This window comes from Canis lupus, chromosome 21 (assembly GCF_011100685.1).
Source record: "Canis lupus familiaris isolate Mischka breed German Shepherd chromosome 21, alternate assembly UU_Cfam_GSD_1.0, whole genome shotgun sequence".
Taxonomy (NCBI): domain Eukaryota; kingdom Metazoa; phylum Chordata; class Mammalia; order Carnivora; family Canidae; genus Canis; species Canis lupus.
The window spans coordinates 35,615,148-35,635,087 of NC_049242.1; the positions used below are offsets into that span (position 1 = coordinate 35,615,148).

General features: G+C 38.0%; 1 protein-coding gene across 3 annotated transcripts in view; it reads left to right on the top strand.

Annotated features, from left to right (window-relative positions):
• Window positions 1-14,709, top strand: part of USP47 (ubiquitin specific peptidase 47) — a 117,839-nt gene extending 103,130 nt beyond the window's left edge. For all 3 annotated transcript variants that reach the window (XM_038569050.1, XM_038569052.1, XM_038569051.1), the window contains 8 exons: window positions 4,476-4,651; window positions 5,001-5,081; window positions 6,780-6,895; window positions 7,257-7,375; window positions 9,812-9,942; window positions 11,204-11,251; window positions 11,345-11,475; window positions 12,498-14,709. In XM_038569050.1, the coding sequence (XP_038424978.1) occupies window positions 4,476-4,651; window positions 5,001-5,081; window positions 6,780-6,895; window positions 7,257-7,375; window positions 9,812-9,942; window positions 11,204-11,251; window positions 11,345-11,475; window positions 12,498-12,672 (977 nt within the window). In that variant the 3' untranslated portion in view covers window positions 12,673-14,709. The remainder of the gene's footprint in view (window positions 1-4,475; window positions 4,652-5,000; window positions 5,082-6,779; window positions 6,896-7,256; window positions 7,376-9,811; window positions 9,943-11,203; window positions 11,252-11,344; window positions 11,476-12,497) is intronic.
• Window positions 14,710-19,940: the final 5,231 nt, after the last annotated feature.

Sequence of the window (19,940 nt, forward strand, 5' to 3'; positions counted from 1 at the left end):
CCTGTGACAACCGCGATGTCACAGCTCTGGGAAAGATAAGTGAAAAAAAATAAAAGAATTAAGAATTTTTTAAAGGCAAAGAATTATGATAAAATACTAAGTATGAACTTAAGGAATAGCTTAAAAAGTAAATGATATACCAAAAAAAAAAAGAAGAACCAGACACTAGAATTTTTTTTTTTTTTTTTTAACCAGACACTAGGAAATTTGATAGTCACTGATATTCACTGCCCAGGAAAAAATTTTTATTTGTGCATCCCCTTTCTTTATCCCACAGTTCAGCTAACTCCCTTCCTACATCCCCTCAATAGTCCATAATTATCTGGGAAAGTCGAAAAGGGGGCTTTTTTTTTTTTTAAAGTTTATACTTTGGGGGTAGGAAAAAAAAAACAAGTTGATACTTTGAAATAAGCTCCAGGCAAAGTAAACTAGAAATTCTCCATTGTATAATCACAAAAAGATTGAAGAGATCTGTCAATTTGGGCCTTTGGGATAAGCAACAACAACAAAAACACACCAACTTTAAAATAAATAAAATTAAACTTTTATGAAAACATGAGACTAAAAACAGCCAGAGAATTAAGATAACCAGGTTCAATATAAAAAATTTTTCTTCAGGTTTGCAAGGGATAGCTCAAATAAATACTTTGCATTAGTCTTTAACAATGCAAATATTGATATTACCCCTTATATTTTTATATTTTAGTTTTCAAAACACTTGTTTGATCTTACTTGAAGCTTCTCTGAAAGTTTTAAAGCAAACATTGATATCCCCATTTGACTGATAAGAAAACTGAAGTTCATAGAGGATGAATGACTTGCCCAAAAGTACATGTGTAGCTAGTAAGTAGCAGAACCATTACTAGAATTTAAGTCTTTGAATTGAATGCCTTTGCTCCATTACCTTTGTAACAGTGGGAAGGGAGTCCCACTCTTTATCCATCTGTTCATCCACCCACCCAATTAATTTTTCCTGGATCCATTCAATATGCCAGGCCCTATGTAGATTTTAGAAGTAGAGATGACAGAGATTCAGCCTTATGTTTCATCTGGTAGTGAAGGCACACAAATAACCAGTATAAAAGTTAAGTGCTATGATGCCTATAGTCCCAAAATTTAGTCTTTTAAAAGGAAGTGGTAGAAATTATGAAATCAGTTGTGAAAATAAATAAATTTGTGTTTAATTAGTTCTAAATAACACTGAAACTATGTGACACCCATACATAAATATCTTCCAGAAACTCAAGTGGGAAAATAATGAATTAGTGAGCCACAGTGGAGCAGAAACTCTATAATAATGCTTTAACTTCCTATGTAGCTTTTTTTTTACTTGATAAGGCTCATTAACTTTATTTCATGTAGTTCTCAATAACTGTGTGAAATTGATGTTGTTAGACACTTATCACTGATGAAGAAACTGGCTCACACTCACTAATTTGTCAGAGGTGACACAGCTAGTCGGTCACACTGCTGGGATCAAGCTCCTGTATTCTGATTGTAAGCCTGGTATGCATTCCTCCACCTCATAACTGCTACCATTGTCGCCTACTTTCCTCACATCCTAGTAAAGAAAAAATAGCTAGTAGCTACTCTGCTTTCTTACCATCCTCAACCTTTCAAGGGCATTGGAAAAATTAGAAACAGCTCCTCTTTAGGAAAAGGTTAGAAATTCCAGTGGTTTGTTTTATAATGATATGCTGGATATTTGACTGCATGAGAGTCTCAACCTTAGGAATTTAACAAGAATACTTAGAATTATAGTCTGAGGAGTCTTATTCCACTTTTCTGGAAATTCATAGTGAACTAACTCACTAGCGTTAATTGAAATAGTAAACATGATCAAGAGAACCCATTTACTACAGTTTACTTCAGCTTTCAGATGCTTGTTTGAAAAGAAAAAATGAAAACCATGGAAACTGGTTTAGAGGGAGAGCAGTAGGGATGATAGCCAGCAACCAGGTGTTTCAGGAGTCTGTACTAAGAAAGACCAGTTCATCACAGTTCCTCAGTGATCTGAAAGTAGGTGCCTGGGTAACGTGAATAATGAATATAATACAGATTCTTCAGAGGGATGAAATGGCAAAGTATAGTAGACAAAGAATTTGATACCTACAAAATGACATTCTGTGTACAGTATAAGCAATTAATTTAGGTAACAACTAAAATACACTTAAGAGGTGGGTTTTTTGTTTTGTTTTTAGAGTTTATGTATTTAAGGAAGAGAAGAGTATGTGAGAGAGCACAAGCGGGGGGAGGTGATGTTGGGGGGGGAAAGAAGAAGGAGAAGCAGGCTCCCCACTGAGCAAAGAGCCTGACTCAGGGCTCAAGACTGTGGGATCATGATCTGAGCCAAAGGCAGATACTTAACCAGTGGAGCTACCCAGGCTCCCCAAAGAGGTGGTCTTTAAGCTATCTGTTATAATCCAGAAACTGTTTAAAGGAGTAATTACAGACTTTCTCTGAAAATGCTATTCCACTGTGACCTAGTTGCAGTCTACAGGCATTCAGGTGTAAACAAGGAGGTCAAGGTAATAAAAATGGCAGTGCATTTGCCTTGAAAATTCTTTGTACAAGTGAGGTTACCACCTTGTTCAAGAAATACATCAAAGAAAGGAAAGAAAAGGAAAAACCTTAAAGATATTTTGAGGTTGCAGCATGAAGAGACTGAACTCTTTAGTTTGAAGAGGTAAATAGGAAAAATGGTATGATGGTAATCTCTAAATTATAATTATAGCCAATCAGTTAAGCCAACAATTTTGGCCAGGGCTGTGTTAAGCATTTTACTTATACTGACCCCAAAATACATGAGGTTATAAATACTCCTGTCTCCACTATACGAGAGGCAATTGAAGTACAGATCAGAATCACAAATCTAATGTACAAGGAGGAGCCAGGAATTCATTCAGGCCAGGCCATTTCACTGCAATACCACTTGGTGTCCTAATCACCATATTGGACCACATCAACACTTGTGTCTTCCCGTGATACATTACTACAAGTTATCACAGAAATCAAAATGGCAATAATAGCATATTATTTGAGTAATGATTTAGAATTTGCTACATTTGTCAGCAGCAATCAGCGAGACTTGTGTAATGGTCCCATGAGAAAACTGGCTCAGGGACATTGGATGGCATAGTGACAGCCATTTATCAGGCAAAAGTGGTAAAGCTAAATCCAGCCATTGACTTACGATTTCTAATCAAGTAATTTTTCCTTATATTCTTCTCTCAGGAACCTGCTAGGTGGTATAAATAGAGGCTTATTTGCCAAAAGCTGCATTAACATTTAGGGGCCACTCCTTAAAGTTTAGAAATGGACATTTTAAAGAAATTAAATGCTGCCTAAAACATATATAACAAAATTCATCACGTTTATATTCTAATTCATACTTGTCACCTTTTCTGTAGCGGATCTGAATCTTATAACCAGAAAAACAGTAAATGAACATTAATTTATTTGAAAAAGTCCACTCAAAATTCATCAACCCGAAAGTTGGGATGACCTGAGAACATAAACCAGGCATGTTTTAGATGTGAATTTCACAGAAAACCAAAGCCTACCCTAGAGAGAGCCTTACAGCTTATGGCTGCAGAGGAACTATGGACCCACAGCAGCATGGCAGCTTGTGTATTCTGCATGGCCTATTGTAAGAGAAAGAGAAAAATGAGTGAAGTTGTTGCTCTTTACTAGATAGAATATAAAGACCAGAGTATATAGAAATATTCCAGAAGTATGTTTATGAGTGGCTTAGGACGAAAGATAAATAAGTATTAGAAGAAAAAAGCTTGCCAAAAATAATCCTAATACAATACCAAGAGAGCTTATATGGAAGCTTGAAGAGGTGGGAGTTTGTGATCATTTACTCTTCCTATTACAGTCCAACCATGTAATAAAAGACCTCTTCGTATACTAGTCTTGACATTTTTATTCTTGTAGAAATCCCAGAACTAGATTTACTAACAATTTCTGAGGCACTTACTGGATACCTGGCACGGTGCTAAGAGCATGATAAACATATTACCTCATTGAATTCTCACTGCAGTGCCATTGTTTAAATGAAGAAGTGGATGTACAAAAGCTGGGGGCTTGCTCCATGGCACATAGCTAGTTGGGAAGGAGAAGAGACAGGGTTGGAGCCCAGCCAGGGCCTACATTATTACTGTGTAGAACTAGAAATCTATGCAGTTGAAACAAATTCCTGGAAGTTTGGTTTGGAATCAGCAGCCTAAATAAATAAATAAGCAATTAAATGTCTCTGAACATTTGAAGCTGTTGGATTTTATCTATCATATGCTCAGTGTCCATGTTTTTTGTCCATTCAATGTTGTGTATATTAGCTAAAAGTCAAATAATTGAAGGGGGTACTTTATTTTCTGCTTACAGTATAATAAAAAAGCATATAATCTGTTTATATTCTCAGAGGTTTCTTTTACATTTTTGTTTCTGTTTTGTTTTGGTTTTTTTGTACTTAGGGTTGATGGTGCATGTTGATAAAAGAATTACTCTGGCTGCTTTCAAACAACATTTAGAGCCCTTTGTTGGAGTTTTGTCCTCTCACTTCAAGGTCTTTCGAGTGTATGCCAGCAATCAAGAGTTTGAGAGCGTCCGACTGAATGAGACACTTTCATCATTTTCAGATGACAATAAGGTTGATTAAAATAATTTTGAATAATTAGAATCTGTTTTAAATGATAGATTTGAGAACATCTTGCCCTGTTTCCAAGTAAGGTGAAATACATAACCCTAAGAGGGTCATTTTATTTTTATGTTTAGTGGTTGTTTTTGTTGTTGTTGTTTCTCATTCATCTAACAAACATTTGTTAAATGTTAACTGTGTGTCAGTTACTATTCTAGGTGCTGGGAATCAGAGGTAAAAAATATACCTGTTCTCAAAAGTCCATAATCTAGAGAATTTTTGAAGACCAAAAATTGTGTGGGGAGAATGGGTTGTTTATTCTGCTGACATAATGCATCTAAAAAAATGTTTTAATTTATAGATTACAATTAGACTGGGGAGAGCACTTAAAAAAGGAGAATACAGAGTTAAAGTGTACCAGCTTCTGGTCAATGAACAAGAGGTAAGGAATACCCTTCAGAGCATTGTAAAGTCACTTTTGGTAGTTAATACAAACATAATAGTACAGAGATTTTATTACTAGTCATTTCTTTTTATCTCTTTAAAGCAGAGATCTGCACATTATTTCCAGAAAATACTTTAGTTGTACAGGCCATACTGCCTCTGTTGAAACTACTCATCTCTGCCACTGTAACACAAAAGTAGACATAAACAATCATAAACCAGTGGGATTAGCTATGTCCCGATAAAATTTTATTTACCAAAAACAGGCAGCAGGTGAAGTGGCCCTCAAGCATTTTTTTGCCATCCTTCTGCATTAAAGTGTTATTATAAATGCTGGAGTGAAGCAAAAATATCCTGCTTTTAAAGGGGGAATTGTTTGTACTTGTTTTCTAGATATGATCATGTAGTGCTATAGCAGTTAGCACTATCTTATAGTTAGGATAGCAGTTAATCTGTAGAGTCCTTATACAGAACCTTTTGTGTTCAGAGAGTCATTTTTGTATTTAGCAAGCATTTACCTATTAGCATTTACCGTATGCTTGCAGAAGTTAACTCCTTTAACCCTTGTCTGTTAGCTATGACATGAGTACTATTTATTATTCCCATTTTATAGATAAACTGAGGCACAAAGAAATTCTGTCATTTGCCCAAGGTCATACAGTATATACCAAACTATGGCAAATACCCAGAAAAAGGCAAAGTCCTTGTTTTCAGGATGTTTATAACATCTTATTGAGTACCTAGACAAGTATGAAAACCAAATAGCAAATATAATAGTGGCCCCACTCCTCTTATCCAGAGGATATGTGTTCCAAGATCTCCCCTGCCCAGTGGATGCCTGAAACTGGATACTACCACACCCTACATATACTGTGCTTTTACCAAGACATGCCAACCTTGATAAAGTTTAAGTTAGAAGTTAGGCATGATAAGAGATTAACAGATACCAGTAATTAAATAGAAGAGTTACAACAATATACTGTAATAAAAGTTTTGTGAATATGGTCTCTCAAAATATCTTTTTAAAGTATCTTGCTGTGCTATATTTACCCTTGTGATGATGTGACTTGATAAAATGCCTGTATGATGAGATACAGTGAGGTGAATGATGTAGGCACTGTGACTATTACAGTGTAGCATTGGGCTATTATGAGCCTTCTAACGATTTGTGAGAAGCAGGATCTTTTGCTTCCGGACCCCAGTTGGCTGCAAGTAACTGAAAATGCAGAAAGGGAAACATATTTTATTGAGCACCTGTCATATCTCTCATATGTGGATGTTTCTTTTGAGTTTGGGGTTTGCAGAGATAGTGTCCCTTCTGAGACAATGAATAAATGTGTTGGGAGAATTAGTTTGCATTTCCCTCATTTAGTCCATAAAGGTGATTCTTTTTACTTTCAAAATTGTGATCATTTTGTTTTGAGAAGAGAAATATGAATGCATAATTTAATCTTCCCAATGACCCTGTGAGGAAGACATTGTCCCCAGTTTACAGATGAAAAAAAGGAGGCACAGAAATGTTGAGTAAACTTGGCCAAGATAGCAGTGTTAGTAAGAAGTGGAGCCAAGATTTGAACCTAGGAAGATAGACTCCTAAACTCAGGCCTGTAATTGTTACACTATAAAGTGCAAATAAGATATCTCATATATCCCTATTTGAATGTGTAATTCAGTTCTCTGATGATTATATTCCTAGCCATGCAAGTTTCTGCTAGATGCTGTGTTTGCTAAAGGAATGACTGTACGGCAATCAAAAGAGGAATTAATTCCTCAACTCAGGGAGCAGTGTGGTTTAGAGCTCAGTATTGACAGGTAAAGTAAAATTAGTGTCCTCAGCAATTGGAAGGAAGACTGTGTGTGGTCAGTTGGTGTGGATGGAGTGGTATAATTTTCTAAAACTAGAATTAAAAATTCCTGAACTATTCAGAATTTCAGTACTATTGATTAATTTTTAATAGAACTAAGCAAAACTATTAGAATTTGTTTGGACTTCCTCTGGCATACTAAATTTGACATTTAAGGAGTATCTTATTATATTTTCCCCAAATTTTAGTGAATAAATACTATTGTATTTAAACATAGTTCATTTTTCCTTAATGTCAGATTCATGTCATTTTTTTTAGGTTAAGAATCTCAAAATACAGTAATTTAAAATGTCTTATCATGTTCGTAGATTTCGTCTAAGGAAAAAAACATGGAAGAATCCTGGCACTGTCTTTTTGGATTATCATATTTATGAAGAAGATATTAATATTTCCAGCAACTGGGAGGTTTTCCTTGAAGTTCTTGATGGTATTATCTGTATTTTTGTGGGGGAAATATCAGTTAGAAATGCTCTAATAGAAGCCTGTAGTTTTTATCAAATACCAGGTTTTCTTTATCTTTAGTCTGGGTTCCATTTGCCTTTTAAATATTTATTTTCTCGGGGATCCATGGGTGGCTCAGTGGTTTAGCGCCTGCCTTTGGCCCAGAGTGTGATCCTGGAGTCCTGGGATCGAGTCCCACATCAGGCTCCCTGCATGGAGCCTCCTTCTCCCTCTGCCTATATCTCTGCTTCTCTCTCTCTCTGTATCTCTCATGAATAAATAAAATCTTTAAAAAAAAAAAAATAAATAAATATTTATTTTCTGTAATTGTGAGAATATTAATTTCTCCTTACCGGAAGTTCCAGTTTCAAAGTTGCATTTTTAGTACTTTTTACAGAAAATTCTGCCAACATTTTCTTACCTGGGTTTGTTAGTTTCCTTTTTTTTCTTTTAAGAATTTGTTTGTTTGAGAGTGCGAGAGCACAAGTGGGGGAGGGGCAGAGGAAGAAGCCCTCTCCTGGCTGAGCAGGGAGCCAGACTTGAACCCCGTACTCCAGGATCATGACCTGTGCCTAAGGCAGACACTTAACCGACTGAGCCAGCCAAGCACCCTGTTATTTAATTTCTTTCTTCATTGTGGCTTATTTTGTTAGAGGGTGTGGTATTGATAATTGATCAGAGATTTTGAGAACAGTAGCTGTATTAGTTTCCTAAGCTGCCATAGCAAAGTACCACAAACTAGATGGTTTAAACAATAGAAATTTATTGTTTCACGGTTTTAGAAGCTGGAAGTCTGAGATCAAGGTGTCAGCAGGGTTGGTTCCTTCTGAGAACTGTGAGGGAAGATTTGTTCCATGCTCCTCTCTTAGCTTCTAGTGGTTGGTTGGCAAGGCTTTGGCATTTGTTGGCTTGTAAATGCATCGTCCTGATCTCTGCTTTGATCTGCACATGATGTTCTCCCTATGGGCTTGTGTCTGTTTCCAGATTTCCCCATATCATAAGGGCACTGGTCATATTGGATTAGGGCCCACCCTAATAATCTCATTTTAACTTGATTACCACTGTAACAACCCTATTTCCAAAGCAGGTCATATTCTGAGGTACTAGGGTATAGGATTTTAAATGTCTCTGACACCGTTCAACCTGTAACAGTAACCTAGTCGAGGACTTGTGTTTGTCAAACCTCCTGGTGTTAATGTTCAACATTGGAACACTTCAAGTATTGGTTTTTTTGGAGGAGGAAATGGAAGAAAGATTGGCTGTGGGGAGATCATATCAAGGAAACAACTATTCTGTGTTCTTTTGTGACTGCTATTGCCTAGAAAGATTTTAATTTAACTTTTTTTTCCCATAGAAATTAAAATATAAGATTATGATAGTTTTCAGAAGGTTCAATAATACTGATACCTCACCTATTTCAAGCTATTTTGGGTCCAATTTGTTTTAAATTTTAGTTGTTAAAACTATGATTAATTGATAAGTTAATGGAGGAGACAGGATCAAGTAGGACACTGTCTACCATGCTGTGGTGGGCAGGTGCTCTGGATTGTTTCTTTCTCTGAGTATCTGGGGCCTTAGAGAATAATCACTGTGTCTGGGTAGGTCAGGAAGAGATTATGAAGGACATGGAAGTTCCCCTTGTTAGGAAGGATTGAGTGTGTATTGGCAAAGATGGATTAGCTGCAAGATGTTACTGGATGGTAGGTGCCTGCCTTAGTATCATTTCAGTATATATTTTAGCATCAAAATAGTTGAGTAAGCCATAAGTTATGTGATTAAGAAATATTTATTGACCTGTGAATTGTCAGCCATTGCTAATCTCTGTTGCTACAAAAATGAGTAGGAACGAGTGATTGCCCTCCAGATGCATAGTCTATAAGAGAACCAGAACTGTAAATCTGTAATATCAAAATCATAGGTATTGAGGACCAAATCAGTAGTTGCTTTTGTGTACACCAGAGAGAAAGGTGACAATTGAGCTGGGTTTTGGAGAACAGTAAGCTTTGAGTAAATGAAGAGAGGGGTTAACTAATGATAGCCTGAGTGAAAAAAGATTAAAGTGAAGATGATTTGATCATGATAGATTGTGGGGGTAGTAGCCAACACGAAGTAAAGATTGGCTATCCAGAGAAGAGAGTAGTTGGTAGAGCAATGTCCAGTGGGACTCAGGATGGAAGAGAATTAGGAGTCCTGGTGGAAGGAGAGCTTGCAAAAGAGTAATGAATTACTCTTCAGAGACTGGAGGGAAGAGAGGAAATATTTTATTCTCAAAAACTCCTTGGGATAATTGGGTTCTTTTATGTCCCCTATCTAAGCATAAAACTTGAAGTAAATCTTTTTGTTCAGTCAGGTAGTACAAAAAAAGCCAAATTATGAACCTCTAGAGAAAAGAGAAAGATGACCTAATCTTGTATCTTCCTAGGGGTAGAGAAGATGAAATCCATGTCCCAGCTGGCTGTTCTGTCAAGACGGTGGAGACCTTCAGAGATGAAACTGGATCCCTTCCAGGAGGTTGTGTTGGAAAGCAGTAGTGTCGATGAGCTGCGAGAGAAGGTAAGTTCATTTTAAACAAATTGAACTAACATGTGTTTTTCTCTGTGTTGCTTAAGAGAGGAACTAGGAAGTGAGTGCCAAACACTAACATGGCAACCTTTCTCTCTCGCACTTTGTGACACCTTGTCACACACCCTTCTGTTTCTTCAGGCTTCTGATGCTGTGAAAAATTACACTGGCTTTTAGCCATCAAGAAGTGGACCCTCACTTTTAGTTACTTAAATCAAGTTTGTCCTAAGTAATTAGGATTAGTTAGAACTTACTAGAATAACTTCTATGGCTCTCTAGGGAATAGGTGAATCATTTATAAGCAGTACTAAAACAATTAGCATCTTGAAAAAAAACTATTTCCATAATTCATACCAATTTTTGGGACTGCACCACCCCCCAAATAAATTCTAAATATAAAAAATGCAATAAACTTATAATTGTACTAGATAAAAATATTGAAAATATTTTTATGTCGTAGAAAAGGAAAGATATTTGTAAGCATAATACCAAAAACTAAAAAAGAAAAGATCATGTAAAAGCATAAAACTTCCACACACAGCCTCCTCCCCATTTTTTTTTTAAACAACCTGTAAACACAGATAAAAAAACAAGAAAGGGGGAAAATACTTGAAACAGATATGAAACTATGAAACACGATGGTCTGTATTTATAAGGAGCTACTACATTAATAAGAAAAAGATGAACAATCTAATTTTAAAATAAGGAACTTGATTAGGCAATTTGTTGAAGAAATAGAAGTTAAAACAGTAACAACATTCTTTACCTCTTAAAATGGTGAAAATTTAGAACATCAAAAATGCCTCGAGTCATAAAGTGGGGAAACAGGCAATATCATAACTGGGAAAAACTAAAAACAGGCTTGATGTCCATCAGTAGGGTATAAAATAGTATATTCAACTGTTGGAGAGAATGAGGTTACTCTGTGCCCTATTCTTATAAATAGGCTATATAAAATTATTCTATAGAGATGTTTCAAAATATATTTTATGTATTTTAGAAATATGTGATGTAGTTTATATATGCATAGGAAGGGGTCTGGAAGGAATATACTAAATTGGTATTTCTGGGACATGGCATTTGCAGGGTGGACAGGAGACCATTACTCTTTCTGCTTTTTTTTCTGATTTTTTATATCAAACATTTATTACATTTTTGAAAAAATCAGTCTATATCTGTGTGGGTTAAAAGGTTGACTTATTTTAGCAAATTTATTTTTTAATGAACTCATATAAAATGTTTCCTTTTATAGCTTTCTGAAATCAGTGGAATTCCTTTGGAAGATATTGAATTTGCCAAGGTAAAGCTCTGAGAATGTTTGCATTTGGGTACTAGTGCTCAATAAACATGGCTAACAGCATGATTTACTCATTCACTCATTTTTTTCCTTTAGGGTAGAGGAACTTTTCCCTGTGATATTTCTGTCCTTGATATTCATCAGGATTTGGACTGGAATCCTAAAGTTTCTACCCTGAATGTCTGGCCTCTTTATATCTGTGATGATGGTGCAGTCATATTTTATAGGTATGTTAACAAACTACTTGTTATTCCTAGTGATACAACATTTTTTGTTGTGCATGAGTATCTTCTTCTCCATAAATACCTTAACTATGTTTATGATATAGAGTAATCCTGATCAGTAGTTAATACAAGAGCCACATATTACATTCTGAATTTTTCTAGTAGCCACACTTAAAAAAGTAAAAAGAAACCGGTGAAATTAATTTTAATAAATATTAAAATAATAAAAATAAAATACTTTAACCCAGTTATATCCAAAATGTTATCATTACAACATGTAATCAATATAAAAAGTCATTCATGAGATGTTTTACATTCTTATAGTAAGTCTTCAAAATAATGTTACACTTCCAGTAGGTCTCAAGCATTCAGTAGGCACATGTAGCAAGTGGCTCCTGTATGAGCCAGTACAGATACAGAAGAAAAAGAACAGTCATTAGTTAGAGCCTGGCAGATAAAGAGTTCACATTAAGCTTTGTTCCTTACTTTGCTCCTCATCTCTAAAATGATGACAATGATGTGAGCCTTGCAGAATTTTATAAGAAATAGAACTATTGCATTTTTAAAAACTGGCATAGTACTTAGTATATATAGATGTGCAATAAATGATAAGTATTATTATGTTAATACTAGCAATGAAATTATTCTATGCCATTTTTAAAAATGAGTGCTCTGTTCATAAACATATTAGAGGGGATCCCTGAGTGGCTCAGCGGTTTAGCGCCTGCCTTTGGCCCAGGGTGTGATCCTGGGGTCCCGGGATCGAATCCCATATTGGGCTTCCTGCGTGGACCCTGCTCTCTCTCTCTCTCTCTCCTCTCTTTCTCGCTCATGAATAAATAAAATCTTTAAAAAATAATAATAAATAAACATATTAGAAATCCAAGACATCTTAGTGTGAGATTACTTAAATTCACCAGTGACATTCAGATTTCATTTTCTACCAAGAAGCATTACAACATTCAAGCATAAATCAATGTGGATAGCTATACAGATCTAATATGTAATTAATATTTTAAATACAGGGATAAAACAGAAGAATTAATGGAATTAACAGATGAGCAAAGAAATGAACTGATGAAAAAAGAAAGCAGTCGACTCCAGAAGACAGGACATCGTGTAACATACTCACCTCGGAAAGAGAAAGCACTAAAAATATATCTGGATGGAGCACCAAATAAAGATCTGACTCAAGACTGACTCTGCTAGTGTAGCATTTTCCCTGGGGGATTTTTGGTTTTAATTAGATGGTTCACTGCTACTGTGTAGTGCCATTATGGCCGGACATGGTTAGGGGTAACCCAGTGACACCAGCACTGATTGGACTGCCCTTCACCAATCAGAAGCTCAGTCAGTGCCCAATGGGCCACTGTTTTGACTTGGAATCATGTTGTGCACTATAGTCAAATGTACTGTAAAGTGAAAAGGGATGTGCAAAAAAATAAAAACAAAACAAAACAAAAAAACAAAAAGCAAAACCTGCTACTAGAAAAGGGGGAAGGGGAATGAGTACACTTCTTTTATTGCGGACAAATGTGCACATAGCCGCTAGTAAAACTAGCCTCAAACAGGATGCTCATAGCTTCATAATAAAAGCTGTGCAAAGGCCATGAATGAATGAATTTTCTGTTTATTTCACTGATACACACATTACCTCATTGACAATTCGGAAGTAAATGCAACGTGTGTTGACCTTTGGAAAGCAGCAAAAATAGGAGCTGAAGAAAGAAATTCTTAGAACCAGCCATAACCCAGTAAAGAATTGTGAAGTTGTGTTTTTATTTTGTTTCATTTTTTGCAAAGTATTAAGAACATTATTCTGGAACATCAAAACGTTTCCCTTAGACCGCTCCCAGCAGGTAGCAGCTCAAATTGCTGCAATATTGTAATTATAATTGATTGTACTTAAGTTATGGATGTAGAGAATACGTTTCACTCGTTCATTCAGCATGTAAATAAAATTGATCCTATTGAGTTATCATAATTGCAATTCAACTATTTCCCATGGTTATTCTTTTCATATATCATTCATGATGTACATTTGTGTACATTGAGGAGTATAGCAGTCTATGTAAATGTAATCCTCAGTGAGGTTCCTCAGTGCTGGGTCCCATACGATTGTATTTGCCCTTGTTAATGAGGTTTTTCTGTTCAGTGGCTTCAGTTTTTTTCTTTGTACATTTATCTTTGAAGATTTACTTCAAGTTTGAATCTTCTAGAACCCTTGTAAGTCTCACTTTAATTTTTGGAGTTGATTTGTAGTTACATGTAGTTTAACTCTGCGGAAGCGTCTTAACATCGTGTTGAAAAACTTGCTAGTAAGTCAGGTCATGGCACAGGCTGATGCAGTCAACATGATTTCATTGCAAAGTCTATTAGAATTGGCAAGTTTTTGCTTTGCTAAATATGACTTCAATGAACACGATTCTACATAAATTTTTGAAAATGCCATCTAATTTATAAAAATCAATAAAAAGGTTTTGGTAAAACTTTTTCATGCCAGATGCTGTTTACAACAATGAACATGCCAATAAAACATTTGTTCATTCTGTTGTGTTATTTTAGTCATTAAACTTTTGTGGATGAAGAATCTGGATTAAGAATAGATTTGTTTTCTTTAACATTTTGTAACATGTACTCAATAATTATCTTATTTCTGTAAGATACATTTACAGTAAAGTTCTCATAAGAGAGATGAAAAGATGTTAATATTTAACTTTGGAGGATCCTGTCAATATTTTAAAATCAGGTTTCTGCCTTATTTCCTTTTAAGAAAGATAGAAAATAGTATTAGCAGATGTTGGCTCTGTAGTTTGAATATAATAATTGAGAATTCCATAATATCTTTAAAGTTTCTTGAAATCCACAGGGGGAAAAAAAAACTTTTCTATGGTATTTTTCTGGCTAATTTTTATTCCATGTAAACTGTGTAGCATTCTGCTAAATTTCATTGAAGTATGTTCCAAGTTTGCATTAGTGGCACTGAGTTGGTGTTCTCAGAGGAAGAAGTTGGAAGCATTTGTGGTGCATTGTGTTTGGATCACTTGGATTTTCTGATGTAACACGATAGCTCTTTGGTTCTGATACGGGCCTACTTACTTGGAATGTAGGGGTTAATAGTTTCTGCTTTGGAGGACCCACTCTCTGAGCAGAAGAGTCTGATTGTAAACAAAATGGGCTCTGGGTTTGGTTTGGGGCAGTGTTCCTTTAAGAGTAAATGGTAAAATTCTTCTCACACCTGCTCCTCATTCTGTGCCTTCTGCCCTTTTTGTTTTTGTGTTTGCTGTTTCTAATTGCAGGCATACTACAAATATCAAGAGTAAAGAAAATATATTTCATTATCAAAAAGAAAAAGCTTCCTGCTTTTCAGTGCCTGTTAGAGTGAGAACACAATGTTGCACTTTAACAATTTCAGTAAAGGGGGTGGCAAACTTTTTAAAGATTGTGGTGATGGGAATGGTAATTTATGTGAGGGAGGTTAATGTGTGTCTACCTGCCCCCCATCAGATTCAGAAAATCTCGCGAGTACCCCTCAGCCAAGAGGCAGAGCGCTGACTGTGTGGTTCAGGTGACACAAGCCACATGCAATAAATTGTGACCCTGTTTCTCACAGGTCACGCCAAAGTTTGGAAGAGCTTCTACCGTGGGAGAGATGGGTTTGCGTCAACCAGGCATGCCAGGTGAGGACCAAGTACCGACATATCTGAGGCAGGTGCTGAAGGTGAGGGGAGTATCCTGGTCAAGGTAGCAAACGCTGTGGTTTCAGGACCATCCTGTGTCTAGCTGGTCTGTGCAAAAGCTTGCTAGCTGGAAGTCCACCTGCCAAACTAGGGAGTGTAAGTAAGGGCTAATAGTCATAATGAGATTAAAATAGTGAAGAAGCCCTACACTAGAGTATTCGGTGGTCTCTTTGCTAATGGATGGAAAGTACTTACATAAGATTCTGAGATGAGGGCGGGAGGGGGGGGGGGGGGCTGTGGAATCTGCCACAGCTAGAAAATCATTGCCAGACTGCACTGTTAGAAAGGGTGTGGCATCTCTAGGCCAGAAGAGAACTAAAACTTGCAACGCGGTCTAAACTAAACGAGTGCACAGAATCAGAGCATTGCTAATCAGTGTTGTTGCTAACTCTGGAAGTGACCTGTGAATGTATGGAATACAATAAAATCGTTTATTCTGGTTCATTCGCCAGTATTTCCTTTCCGATTGGCTACTTTAGTTCTCCGAGTTGTGTCCCTTTGTTTAGCATCAAGACACTAACCAACTCTTTTGCACTTGTGACTTACAAATTGTAGTCTAAGGTATATGGAATAGAGGATAATCTGAAATAGGACTTTTTTTTTTTTATTTGCTAAATAAAACTAAATTCTGTTTAATTTTTGAAAAATCATTATGTGGTCACTAGTAGAAGACTTATAAGGCAATTCAGGTCTTTTACAAAAGCAATACTGTGCGTAATGTAGTTTTCTAGGGGGTCTAGTCAAGTTTTTTATCAGGTTTGCAAAGGAGTTCGTGGCCCAAATAAAGCTTGTGGCCATCAAGACTGGGTGTACAGGAAACCAGATGTTCCTTTAGTCTCATTCTTGGGAAGAAGGGTGCTATACAACCACTTGGTTAGATACAGTGTTTTCAAAACTTGGCTTTTAGAAACAATCAAGAATACATGGCAAAATCAAGTGTGTGAAAGCATGTGTGACCATTTAGAAAAACTGCAGCAATCGCAGTGGCCAAGCTGGAAGGGCAAAAAAGCATTGGGGAGGAGGGCTCTCCCCCTCCCGGTGACAGCACCGACTTCCTCACTTACCAGCTACTCTGTACTGGAGAAGCAGGTCTTCTGACTGGTCATAGCCTGAGAATTCACCAGGCCAAGAATTATCAGTGGACCCTTACAGCCTTGCTTGAGAAGTGGGGACCATGCTCCCCATCTGCTTCCTTTGCTCCCAACCTGCCTCTTTCCCCAGTACAGAGAGCACAATGTTCACCCTCTTAAAATGCTTAAGTAACCCATTTAATTAAGGAGTACCATACTCCTGGTTAAGGAGTATCTCAACCAAGTCTGTTGAGATACAGAAGTGGTTCTGTTTTTCCAGTAACTCTGCCAACTGTGTTATGTCGATTGCAGTTTCCCACTGGAAGTGGACTCTGATGACAAAGTGGAGCAAAATATACCTGCACATAAATTCCATGAGGGAGGGACCTCGTTTTATCTCATGTACCACCGTCTCCTGGCAGCTAATGTAGGTAGTAGGGCCTGACATACAGTAGGAACTCAATAAGATTTTTGTTGCATGATGAAATCATTTTAAACCTCTTCTCCAAACACTTGTTGAAATCTATCTTGCCTCCCAGCCACTGTGAATTACTTTGGTTCCTCTGTATACCATCCCTTTTTCTTGCCTCCCTCCCTCTGCCCCTGGCTCAGAATGTCCTTTGCTATTCCTTCTGACCACCTGATAAACTCCCTTGATCTTTGAGTACCCATGCCCATGCCAGCTCTCCCAAACCAAGTGCTCCTTTGAGGCTCCCATAACACGGTTAATGGTATCGGGTTGACTGCTTTTGTTTTGTGGGTGCTAGGTTTAATGTGTATCCCTCATGAGGCTGTGATGTGTTCAGGGTATGACCTTCACACCCTCAGAGCCTATCGCAGCACCTGGTTCTGAGCAGGCTCTCAATAAATACCTGTTGAGTAATAAGGATGTAGAGTGGTTGTGATCCCTTCTGACAATGAATAAGAGAACAGCTCTATATTTGGTCTTAAAATCGTCAGCATATCCTGGGCAGACCATGTTAGATACTGTTTTTGTTGGACTTTTAGCTCTATCACCTAATTTTTGAACTTGCATTTTTTTCATCTGCTAAATGAAGAAACTAGTCCTGGATTCAGTGAAGGTTATATAGGTAGACTGCCTAAGCTGGCACCTGCCACCAGCTGACCTTAATATATAGTAGTTTTATCACGGCTCCTGAAGATGTGTTATAGTCCAGAACTACATTTGAGTAAAAAGAAGAGTCGGGCGCCTGGGTGGCTCAGTCGGTTAAACATCTGCCTTTGGCTCAGGTCATGATTCCAGGGTCCTGGCATTGAGCCCCGTATCCGGCTCCCTGCTCAGTGGGGAGTCCGCTTCTCTCTCCCTCTTCCTCTGCCCCACCCCCCAGTCATTTGTACACACTCTTTCTCAAATAAATAAAATCTTTTTTTATTTTTTTTTATTTACTTATGATAGTCACACAGAGAGAAAGAGAGGCAGAGACACAGGCAGAGGGAGAAGCAGGCTCCATGCACCGGGAGCCCGACATGGGATTCGATTCCAGGTCTCCAGGATCGCACCCTGGGCCAAAGGCAGGCGCCAAACCGCTGCGCCACCCAGGGATCCCTAAAATCTTCTTTTAAAAAGAATCCTGGGACGCCCGGGTGGCTCAGCGGTTTAGCGCCTGCCTTCCACCTAGGGCATAATCCTGGAGACCCGGGATCAAGTCCCACGTCGGGCTCCCTGTGTGGGGCCTGCTCTCCTCTGCCCATGTCTCTGCCTCTGTGTGTGTGTGTCTCATGAATAAATAAAACTAAAAGATAATTATAATCATAAAAAGAATCCTATCCATTCCATTTACTCCTTCAGAAGACAGTGAAGTAGGGCAGCTCGGGTGGCTCAGCAGTTTAGCACCACCTTCGGCCCAGGGCCTGATCCTGGAGACCCGGGATCAAGTCCCACATCGGGCTCCCTGCATGGAGCCTGCTTCTCCCTCTGCCTGTGTCTCTGCCTCTGTGTGTGTGTGTGTGTGTGTGTGTGTGTGTGTGTCATGAATAAATAAAATCTTTAAAAAAAAGAATAAGCAAAGGACATTAAAAGAAATTGAAGTATTCACACTCTTAAGACTAATCCCTGACAAAAATGGTTAGCATTTCTAAAATACTTTGATGCTAAAACAGGTATGCCTCACTTGTCTGGAAAATTCACTTAGGTGGAAGAGTTTTTTTGGGGGGTTTGTTTTTGTTTTTGACAATGCAGTTCATTTCCATGTTTTTTTCTGGCTAAAAGGGTATTTATTCAAAGTCAAAAGGAAAAAAGACACCCGGGAACTACAAAGGAGTAGTTTCAGTGATTTATGCTTGATTTTTTAAAATGCAACATAGGTGTTTATACATAATTTAAAACTCAAAGAAAGCATGCTTATACAATCATGTGCAATTTTAAAATTTAATAACTGGATGAATACATGATGGAAACAGTCCATGGCACCTGAAAATATCATTTATGGAATAGCATCCAGTCCAGTGCTCTCAGTTTGGATATTACAACCATATTTCATAGAGCCTTGCTTGGTTTGATTTTCTCCATGTGGTTGATAATGGTCTTCAGTTGCTGGTAAGTGATTTTGCAGATTTCACTTACAATCCTGGCCCTACGATTACTTAAGTACTATTTCTGGCAAGTTAACATATATACTATGCACCAGTCATGTACCTTCAAAGTCACTAACACAACTAACTGCCATAGGGGGACAGGGTCAATATCATTTGTCTCCACTAGAATGATGGCCACCCCCACATTACGGATAATGCTATTTCTAACAGTACAAGTTTAATCTTACAGTGAACTAGTTTGACCTTAATTCCAGATATGCCTCAAAAAAAAAAAAATCCCATCTATCCTCCTTTTAGAGGGTACTTCTGGTGGCAATGAGGCTGACAGGGAGTTGTAGGGAAAGCATGCACTTGGAATCACACCTGGATGAAATCCTGCTCTGGTCTTCACTGTGTGACTTGGGCAAGCAACTTGATGTCTCTGAGACTAAAAGATCCTGACAGATGGGGAGACCATCCCCCTCCTCGCCAGACTGGTGAGTGATACAAACTGCTGCCCTGGCACAGAGGTAGGAGCCGAGTAACACTAAGGACAGGACAGGAATGCACGCGATGCACAGTGAGCAGAACACGTCACTCGCCGCAGCTGAAGGCACAGCTTGCCTGTGCCCATGGGAAGAAGTACATGGAAAATTCATTTGTTACATTTTCACCAGGTTTATGTTTGCAAAGCAGGACACACTTCTCCGTATGTGAAAGAGTCAACATTTCCCCAAAACCCGTCATGGGGAAACCTGCATCCTTTTCCATCCCATCCCCACCCCTCCAACAATTCCCAAGGTGATGTAGAACAAAATGAAGTGTGCCACATGCCAACCATCGGAGGCAAAGTGGCCAATAATCGGGACCAGTTTAGCAGCCCTCCACCTCCACCCTCCCACACAGCCCTGTCTTCCCCAGGCACCCGAACTGTGACATGTAGGGTGTACAGCCTGGGGGAGCTGGGCAAATGCACAGCACCTCATTTTATTTAAAGCCAGAGGGAAAACGTACTGGGAAGAGGCCATGGAAAAAAGCCCGGTAAGCCCACACCTAGAGGACACGGCTGGGGAAATAAATTAGCTATTTCTATCGCACGTCTACCCGCACAACGGGCCTCGGT